Source organism: Ixodes scapularis, unplaced genomic scaffold, assembly GCF_016920785.2.
Source record: "Ixodes scapularis isolate PalLabHiFi unplaced genomic scaffold, ASM1692078v2 PGA_scaffold9__187_contigs__length_104089568, whole genome shotgun sequence".
In the NCBI taxonomy this organism is placed as follows: domain Eukaryota; kingdom Metazoa; phylum Arthropoda; class Arachnida; order Ixodida; family Ixodidae; genus Ixodes; species Ixodes scapularis.
In genome coordinates, this window is record NW_024609884.1 from 91,453,132 (window position 1) to 91,463,986 (window position 10,855).

At 46.0% G+C, this 10,855-nt stretch overlaps 1 protein-coding gene across 1 annotated transcript; it reads left to right on the forward strand.

The window, feature by feature from the left end:
• The first annotated feature begins 391 nt into the window (after positions 1–391).
• Positions 392–1,930, forward strand: LOC120835996 (uncharacterized protein K02A2.6-like). The gene has a single exon (XM_040218239.3). The coding sequence runs from the start codon at positions 413–415 to the stop codon at positions 1,928–1,930; it is 1,518 nt and encodes a 505-aa protein (XP_040074173.1). The 5' UTR covers positions 392–412.
• Positions 1,931–10,855: the final 8,925 nt, after the last annotated feature.

Sequence of the window (10,855 nt, forward strand, 5' to 3'; positions counted from 1 at the left end):
GCGGAGGTACTCTGCTGGGGAAAAGGAGGCGTTGGCGTGTTTGTTTGCTTGTGAACATTGGCACATCTACCTCTGGGGCCGAAGGTTCCTACTTAGAACGGATCACCAGGCGCTTGTGACTCTGTTATCGTCCAGAGGTTCCGGCAGGAGGCCACTACGAATTGCAAGGTGGTCAGCGAGACTTCTTTACTACAATTTTGACATCGTCTATCAGAGAGGCAGCGACAATGCTGTCGCAGATGCGCTGTCCCGACTACCTTTGGTGGCAGCAGCAGAGCCAGAGATGGAGGAAGAAGTTGTGTCTTTAGTGTCATCTTGCATCACCAAGGATCAAGTGCAAGTCGCAACGGCCAAGGATTCTACCCTACAGCTAGTGACCAAGTACCTTGAGAAAGGATGGCCGGCAAAGAGGATGCTCACTCAGGAGCTGATGCCTTTCTTCCAGCTTAGGGAAGAATTGTCTATGGTGGATGGCATAGTCTTCAGGGAAGACAAAGTTGTTGTGCCGGATTCGCTGACCTCGGACTTGGTTTCTTTTGCACACGAGGCACACCCTGGCATCGTGAAAACCAAACAAAGACTTCGAGACAAGTTCTGGTGGCCCCGGATGGACAGGCAGGTGGAGTGTGCCGTGCGAAGTTGTCACGTGTGCCAATCAGCCGACAAGTCAGCCAAACCGGTCGTGGCACCACTACGTCCAGTTACTCTCCCGGAAAAGCCCTGGCAGAAGCTGGCTATGGACATCGTGGGCCCGCTGAACCTGACCACCGCAGGTCCTAAGTTTGTCGTCACCCTTGTGGACTACCATTCCAAGTGGCCGGAAGTTTGTTTTGCAAATACAGTTACGTCACAAGCGGTGATAGATTTCTTGCGGGGCGTGTTCAGTCGGGAGGGCTATCCGGAAGAACTCGTAACAGACAACGGGCCACAGTTCAAGTCAAAGCTTTTTGAAGACTTCCTGAACCAAAGAGGAATCAAGCACTGTGTCTCGTCGGTATACTACCCACAGGCCAATGGGTTGGTCGAACGATTCAACAGGAGTCTCAAGGACTTTATTCAAGTTGCAGTTTTGGAAGGACGACCGCTTAAAGAAGCCGTCGTGGACTACTTGGGCGTATATCGGTCTACCCCACACTCAACCACAGGAGTGTCTCCTGCTCAGCTCCTCCACGGTCGTCAACCAAGGACCCGACTTGACATCATGGGCCTTCCGTCAAAGAACTTCTTCCAGGAGCCAGCCACGGCAATGGAACAGTTACGAGCTCGTGTCCAAAGCAAGCAGCGCTCGACGAAGGAGTATACAGATGCAAAAAGAAGTGCCAAAACTCCAAAATTCAAAGAGGGAGATTTCGTACGGGTTCGTAAACCCACAAATGGCGGTAAGGGTGAGCTATCATATTCCCGACCACTGAAAATACAAAAACAGGTGGGTCCAGGCACTTTCCGCTTGGAAGACGGACGCAGCTGGAATGCCTCCAAGCTGGTGGCTGTGCCTGAGGAGTGCGTCACGGAAAGAAGCAAACGGTTGCTACACTTGCTACCCGTTCCTGGAGATCAAGAGCAGTCAGCCAGGAGAACCGTCTCGGACAACCAAGGCGAATACTCCGTTGGGGAGAATCGCGAAGCTTTGGCAACACCATGTCAAGTTTCTGGAGGCGCAGACTTGGTTGACGAACATCGCCTAGCAGCTTCGGAGACGCCAATACAAATTACGATTGGACCAGATTCCATTGAAGAACAACGTCGGGAAGTTTTGACATCGCCGGTACAAGTGTCACAAGATGAATGCCCTGTTGTTGGACTTCGACTGGAAGATTCTGCGGCGCCTACACAGGCTCGAGGAACGACGTGGTCGGACGGACCTTGCAGAGGACCGTCGACAAGAGAACGACGGCGTCCCTCCCGTCTGCAGGACTTTCATATAAATTAGCCATTTTTTGCTTAGTTGTTTCGTTTTTCAGGGGGGGATGATGTTGTGTTCTGCTTTTATGTTGGCAACACTGTACATACCATAACGTGATCTGGCAACCTATGACTCGCATTAAAAACGGTTTTTCGTTCAACGTTCGAATGGACTAGTCGACCCTTTCTTCGTGTCCTCAGGACACTACACCCACCTTCTCCAATTTCCGGTCCGTCGGACACTTGGGAAAAAGCACCTCCGTGTTGTGCAGAGGGTTGTTTGAGCAGCCCACAGCGCTACAAGTTGCACTCGGCATTTTTCGAGGAACAGCTGGGCAGTCTTGGGCGCACCGAGTTGCTCGCTAAAACGAGTGTTAAAATCCTCACAAGCAAATAAACAAAAGGCTATACGGAAGCAACACGGGCTACAGATAAAAGCAGCGGCTAAACACGCCAATCACAAGCCGAAGTAGCGGTGGTAGCGGCTCAAAGAAGCGCACTCCGCGCAACGCCCGCACCGGAGGAAAAAAAAGAGGACGACACGGACGTCACGGCCCAATGTTGATTTAGCGATCGGCAACCCGCTGGCCGCCCGCTAAGGAGCAGCGGCTCGCGGCGGGTCGCATTTTTGTTATCGGCATTAGTTGAGAATGCGGCGTCCTACGGACGTAATATTTTGGCAGGAGTCGTATTTTGTGTCACTACAGCGATACCAGTAATTTATTTCATTTTCAGTTTTGGCCGGAGTTGCCCTTTAAGGACCATCTCCTTGAAACGCCCGTTAGTGGTTATAAACTCATGGTCAGGGAGGTGTAGTAGCATTTTCATTTTAACTTCGTGTTCTAGTGTCTCTACTTAAAACTTCGCTAGAAAGTTGACAAAAGTATGTACCATATGTGTTACTCGTTGTAGTCTTTGGCAACCCGTGCTGCACTTACGGCCCACCATTGTTCGTAACACACGCCGAGGCGGAACTGGTAGAAAAGAGAGCTCTATGGCCGCCCTCCCATCGAGTTTCATTTAGAAGAAACTTCAACGGGAGCGCATCGTCGACAGCTGTGCACCTTCCGACAAGAGGCATGGAAGACGCGTAACGTTCTGTTGCTTTGGCACCCTCTTGTAAAACAAGGTCACAAACACAAGCTTGTCTAGCAACGAGAACTTTAGGGAACTTAACTTGTTGAAAAAGAAGGGAAGGGAACAAGAACGCTTAAGTGCCAGAAGCCAATTTGAGTGATCCTTCTACTCTTGGCCTGAGCTGCCTTAAATAAAATGGACTAACATATTTCAAATTTCTGGGGGCGAACAACCTTGACAGCCCATGGGGTCTGGGGCTGCAGCCGCATCATGACGGGACTACAGCTTTCTTATCCTGCTGCAAAGGAAGAGCTGGAAAAGATTGCTTCGCGTCCGAATTTTCTGAAACAAATTTCATTTCAAAACTCAGCGCGACGCACAATTTTGTGACGATACGGAAAGGGAGATAGAACATAGAGCATAGAACATAGCTTTATCGATAGAACAATCATTTTTCAAAATACAATAGCGAGCCGGAATAAGCCTCAAGGGATTGTGTACCTGACTCGGCAGGTGACGAAATCATATAGATTAGATAAAAAAGAACATTAATTGAAAAGCAATTTACAATCTAGTTCTCGTTCTCCTGAAACCTCAGTCCGGCTTAACACAAACCAAAAAGATACACACACCCAACAAACACCTTGGACACACTGCAACCGCAATGGTAAAAAAAACAAAAAAAAACATTGCACTTTAAAATTTGACTTTATTCCTCTAAGTTGCGTAATGCATTCCGAAGTTTTTTTCGGGACGTTATAAGGAGCATTGATTCTGGTAGGCGGTTAAATACATGCGGCACATAATACTCTCTCACACGCTCACCATAGCGAGTTCGAATACGGGGTACCTCAAAACGAAGAGATGGCCTCAATGGCCGCTGTTGAACATACGGGGCTTTGAAATTGGAGTTCCAGAAACGACGCAGCACGACGGTTTCCCTAAAATGCTTTCGTAAGCACCTTGGTTTCAAAACAAGAAAGCCCTGCCTATTGACCATTGTGCTTCGCACTGCACACAGTCCGGAGCGTTGTTTGATGTTTTAGAGTTTTGTGTTGTTGTTTTTTTGTTTTTTTTTGCTGCAGTTACTTCGCAACAAATTATAATTCACACACCTCGGGTAAATACAAAAACGAAGAACTGTGTTGATCAGAAATGGCAAAATTTTCCACTCCACCCAGCACAAAGAACAAAACTTCCTGGCCTTGTACTTTCCCGTGAAGAAGGAAAAGAATACCTCAATCCACGGAGCCTGCCAAGCATATGACGCAGGTAACGGTTTTACTCGAAACCCAGATCTGCAGCAGATCTCAAGCGGAATGTCACGCTCATTTTCCCTGAGGTTTGGTCTTCGAGCCAAAGCTCCTTTTGGCCGCAAGCGAATCTGCTCTATGGATAGCCCTATGGATTTTCGCAGTGATTAGGTAACCCTGTGTTCTGCGTGAAAGTAAACGCGCTGCCATATTGTCACGAATGACAATCGATGAGTCGACGAATCACTGAAGCGAACTAAACGTTTAATACGGCTAAGTGGTGCCCCCCCCCCCCCCCCCCCCCAAAAAAAAAGAAAAAAAAAAGAAAAAAAAAAGGAGAAGACTAGCGTCGCAGGCATTGATGACGGTGTAACAGCAGGATCGAGTGCTGGGGCGAGACTGATTCAGGACCGCCACACGGAGCACGTTTTGTACAGACGTGGGTTTCTGGAACATACGACGTAGAACGTTCGGCGCGTAGAATATTCGTAACTCGGTCAGCCGACAATGTTTATGAACTTAGGAGAACGCTAAATTGAAAGAATAGATAAAAGAAGCGTCCGCTCCCAGTAATCGAAATTGGGGCCTCCGCTCGAAAGCCGAGCACGGTAACCATTCGGCCACGCACGCGCTCGCTCGGCGATGCGCGTAGCAATATTTTGAGAGGGCAGTGTAGTGTCGAAACCTTGATACAGGCAAGTATATTCGACGCCTAAACATCGAATACAAATCGATGCACGAACACTGCAATCAGCGTCTGTTCACCATCTCCGTCTTCGTTAACCACTATTTGAGTGGATAGAGTTGAGGTTCACAAAGGGGGAACTGCCACATCTCGTTGTACCCTAGAAGCTCATCGGGATGGAAACGACCGCTAGTTGGATAATAATGTATCCTCAAGGCGACCAGTGGGTGATAGGTTGGGTTCCATATGATTGAAGGCGTAAATCACAACTCGAATGCCGTTCGACAAGAACGATGTTCGATCGACAAAAGGCTTGTTACGAACCGCCCATCCGTTACTTGGCCAGTTGATGGTTGTCTTTTCTTCAATCGTACAGACGACAGACACTCGTTAGATTCGGACAAGTACAGTCGCGGAGAAAGCCAAAGAAGCCCCAAGATCCTGCAAATTATGACTGTGCGCGCATCATGATGGCGGCAAGAGGTCACTCGCACCATTGCCGGTCGGTTGCAAGGTCAACATCCAGCTGTCTGACCTGTCAGTCTGAAAGCACGGAATGCTCTATACCGTAACCCCCTAAACGCATTTTTCAAATGCGCTTTAGAGTTTTTTTTTGTTTTTTTTTTCACTGCAGAGGCGCGTTTTTTTTTCTTTTTTTTTTGTGGCTAGTTTGTTTTTGGGCTTTTATACGACATTACGTCTATTGGCTAAGGTGTCTACGTCTCCTGCTACCGTTACCCCATGGTGATACTCTCGGTTGTGCATAATGATGTTGCAGATAAGGGTGAGGTCAATTAGTAAACAATGTATGTTCTTCCTCACTCCCTGAAACAACTATTGAAAGGGGCGATGCATCAGTGTTTTTCTATTTCAATAAATATTACTTATAATTATTTCTTGCATTAATAACCTATGAGGCACGTGTTAGTTATTTTTTCGACGCCATGGAAATCGCAGACAAAAATCGAGAACAACGAGAAGTGTTCACCCCCCAAAAGGCCTCTTGAAAAATCGAAGCGATCCTAGGGGCGTAGTGCCGCGCAAAGCATATTGGGTGCCTTTTGGCAACCGTTTTGGTTTTGATTTTCCAACCTGAATTCACGACATCCCGTCACGAACAAACAGAGCAAATGTATTTTCGAATAGGTGTCTTTCCTTAAGTTTATTGTTCTACGACTGTGGTCTACCAATACAGATATAATTCTGGGGCATGTTTTTCGGGGCTCCCGACGTACCAGAGTTTGAGTTTAGGTAAAAGAAGGGAGAAGGGTACTGGGCCGATCATCCTGTTTCGTCGTCTCAATATCGTGGAATTCTTAAATGATCCGTAACAAGGAAAGGTCATGTTGCACTCTCGAGTGATAGCCAGTCAGCCAGAAAGGTTTGGGACACGGAAGGCCTTACTCTTGCTCCTCGCTAAGTCGGTTCTTACGACCGTTGGAGATCCGTGTTTAACGTGGCCATTACAGATACGAACGGTGAAATGCAAGCCAGCGCTGACTTTACTTTCATGCAGTGGTGAGATGAACTACTTCGTCAACGGGGGCATTCCTCTCCATGGCCAAAGAGGTCCCATAATGCCACGCGCGCAGTGTTGCATGCAGATATTTTTGGAAGTAGTATTTTCGGAGCAAGAAAAGGCGGCCACGTGATCCGTCATCATGTCCACATGCTGGGGTTGGCAAAGCGCAGGGCACGCGCTGAGTTCCACACCTTGTTAAGGTTTGGCTAATCCCGATATCGCAGTGATTGGGCACTACCCGAATGCATGTCGAGGCATCGATTTTCCCGAGCCCAAATCGAATGCCAGCGCAGTGTTCATGTCCGCTGTATGAGCTGCATTTAAATATCGGCACCGCGGGGATCGCGAGGAATGATGACGAAATCCTGGGGATCGCATTGTTGACAGCGCCAACTATTTGACCCTAACTTCGTCATCAGATTTTGCCAAGGAGATGCAAGAATAAAACGTCCAATTATATCCATTAAATTACGCGGTGACGAAGAAGCTACTTGGTCAGTATGTTGCGTGCGAGTATACTTGGGCGTTTTCAGATAAGATCGAAGAACCATGTCCGGTGACCATTTATAATTTTGATGACAAAAATATATTTTGCTGTCTCCATGCCAAGGAGAAAAAAAAATCCTTGTTATGGAAAAAAAAAATTGTCTTTGCGAAAACAATTTGTAAGCGTATCGTGCATTATTGGCATTTCGGGCGGCTTCCCCCAAAAAACTGTTCTGGCATCGGGTCTACAAATATTCACTGAAAAAACTAGACATAGGAAGGATTGTCCACAATGTTTTAACCACCGAGTATTAGGGTCGTTATTTTGAGAAACAAAATCGCAAATGCGGCACATTGAGCAACAACGCTCTGCATTAAAGGTTTGTTTTCTCTGTACCTAATAAAGCTAAGGTCTTCAGACTTTGCCAGTGTATTGTCCCGTATATAGTTCATCTGTGCATGAAATATCATTGTCCTGGTTAGCGGAAGAAAGTTCCAAGAATCGCTCACACAGGGACATTTGCTTCCTTTATGTCGCATAGACGGGGACGCCACACGGCGGCTGTTGAAAGAGGCACCGCGAAGCATGTTACGGGGTGGCGCCTCTCGATCGCTCCTGCCCATGGGCATTTCTGGGCCGGTTGTACGAAAGAGTTTCCATTAAAAACTACCGTCCACCTCTGCGCTGTCAATCTGTCTTTTCCTGACAGCCACGGAGCAATTTCACGCTTTTTAATAATTAGGAAATTGTGAAGAATGGGTATGTGCACGCCCCATTTATGTCAACCACGTTAGCGTCAATTTGGCCATATTTCTTGCTTTATTACTTCAACGCCTCAAAAACATTGGACAACGTTTTTGCAGATTCTGTTAGTACAATTTATAAATCTTAATATCGGAGAGTTTAAAGAGAATTAAAGATGGTGTTTTCTTTTAAATGATTTTCACAATAATGCATTATTAGTTAAATGCCCCTGTGTGAGCTATTCTTGTAAATTTCTACCGCAAACCAGGACAACGATATTTCATACACAGATGAACTATATACAAGGCAACACCCTGGCAAAGTTTGAAGACCTTAGTTTTTTAAGATACGGAAAAAAAAATCTTTAACCCAGAGGGCAAGGATAAGCAGTATCGCGATACAAATGTATCGCGATAGTATTTTAGGACTACTTTTTAGTATTTATATTTCTATAGCAATACAATTCTTCAACCAGTTACTGTATTTGAGTATCGCAATACATTTTCGGTGTATTCCTTGCGTCGCGATACAATCCCTGGCCAATATATCTCGCTACAACATTCCAGAAATTAGTGGCCACAAAGCGAAAGCTTTAAAGTCTGTTTTTTTCTTTTTTTCTCCTTTTTTCGTGCTTCAGAGAGGTAGAATGTACAGTAGATGGAACCTTGAGGCTTTCTTATCAAGCAGACTAAGTTTTGTTTTGAACAGTATGACCCCGACATTAGCGACTCCCTTCCCCATTTCCCAAAACACATGTTTTCCGAAGTGCTTCAGCTGGGCAACTCTTTTTGTAGAATCAAAACGCTAAAGGTACTGTGGATACGAGCTTTGCAAATGTACGTGGCTCTCCCAGCCCCATTTGCTAGGGCGAGCAAAACGTTTTCTTCTTCAGCCCATCACATAAAAGAACATCAATCAATTTCAAGGCGACATCTTGAAGTTAGCGCACAAAAGGTACGGACATGGGACTAGAGGATGTTGATCTTTCCGGGATATATGTGGGTGGACATATATCCCACATTGCTTCGAATGCGAGCAGTATATTTAAAGGAGAACTGCACTGCAGAAGTTCACATCACAGTTTTTTTTTTATGTATGTGAGTATTAGTGTTCCGGCAAAATGTATTCCTCCGAGTGTATTTCCAAATATTTTTTTTATTTTTTAAATGTATTTTTAACACGCAACGTGATACTTTTGTACGGATTTATTTCAGTTTCGTTATTTTAGCAGTTTTCGTCATGTATCCCACTATTTGTGTTTTTAAATACATTTTAGAGTATCTCTGCTCAACTTTGCCAGAGGGTAATTGCTCAAAGTGCCGTATTTGCGATTTTGTTTCTCTCAAAATAACGGCCCTAATAATCGGTTGTTAATACTGTTTGTCAATCCTTCCTATGCCTAATTTGTCAGTAAATATTACTAGACCCGTAGCCAAAACAGTGTTTTGGGGGAAGCCGCCCGAAATGCCAATATCACACGTTGCGCAAAACGTGTAAGTGCCTGAGAGGGTGCTACAAATTGTTTTCGCAAAGGCAACTTTTCTTTACCCTTAAAACAAGGATTGTTTTATTTCTCCTCGGCATGGAGCCAGCAAAATATAATTTTTTTCATCAAAAATAAAAAATGGTCACCGGACATGGTTGTTCGATCTTATCTGAAAACGCCAACTTGTGTCACACTGGTGCTAGCAAACTTGTTTAGAGGAGCCATGAAGATATTCTTTTTTTACTTTCGCTAAATAGTACTAAGAATCACCCACTACGTTATTAACCGAAAAAAACTTGCCTTAGTTTTTTCTTTTTTTTCTTCTTCTTCTTCTAGGCAATGGCAGTCACCAAAAAACATTCGAGAAATATGAACGTCGTTCATCACCTCAACTCGAAGCCAGAATAATTGGCGACGTGGCCTGGTGACTATCCTATGCCGCCAACGTTGATCATACCCACAAGTCGGGGTTGGCAAAGTAGAAAACGCGTGCAGAGCACCAGGCATTAGAATTCGGCTATTTTCATCACCGCAGTGGTTGGACACGAGCCACTACCCTAGTGTCCGCCGAGGCATTGATTGTTATGAGCCGAAGTCGAAGTCTCACACAGTTTTCGTGCCCAATCCATGAGCCGCGCTCGAATGTCATCAGACAGGTGATTTCGATCCCACAATTACGTCACCAAGCTTCGCGAAGGCAAGACGGTAAGAAATAATCCCCTTGTATTCTCGAAATTTTACCCCGACAAAAACGCTTTTCAATCAGTGGCGGTCTGTGCGAGTTTACTTCGGCCAGACTAGGACTAGTACGCCTCTGCAAAGTCATGAACATTCGAACCCGATATCGTTTCTTGACCCTTTTAAAGCGAGACATATTCCTACGCAATACCATCGAACGGCTCTTGTCTTCTAAACAAATTTAAACGATCGCTCCTCAAATAATGGATTATATGTTCTGTCTACTGCAATATGAAAAACCCACTGGACTCGCGTGGCTGAGACGGTGAGGGACAGGGGCGCTGCCCGCTGACCGGGGGATTCCATTGTGTTTCGAGGGGAGGACAATCACTCCGGGCTCAACCGGGCCTGGCCTGCCCGAACGTGCTTAACAGTTTTTTTTTTTTGTTTCGGTTAAGTAAAAAAGCACCCTTCATTGGCGTCATTCGAAGAGCTCAAAACAAGAATAGTCATTACTTTTGTTTTTATCAGCTATTTCTAGTAGAAAATGTCGAAACAGGCACTGCCCAATAAACAAATAATAAAGTTGCACCTGAGTTCTATATTTAAAAAATAAAATGCATTGAGGAGCTCATTTGTTCGTTAAAATGATGGTAAAGATCTCGCGCTTTTAACAGGCTCGGAATAATCGCCTTGGCTCAGGCCTGTTGCGGTGTTTGTAGGACATAGCCGTTGCATGACGCTAACGAACTGTTCTCCGCCGCGAAGCGTGAACCAGAAACTGCTAAGCGCGCTTTGCGCTTTAGCTGAGCCTCTTCCCCCGGGGTAGAAAGGGATCGCCGGGTGCGCTCCTAGCGCCTTCGTCGATCCCCGCCTCGGCCACGCGCTCTCAGTGGGTCTTTCCTATTGGAGGAGACGGGACTGTACATTCGAAGAAAAAATGGAGGAAAAACGTAGCAACGGCGCGCCTTCCTCTCTTCTATGGACGCGCCCCTAAGCGGACACGAGAAACAGGGAGGAA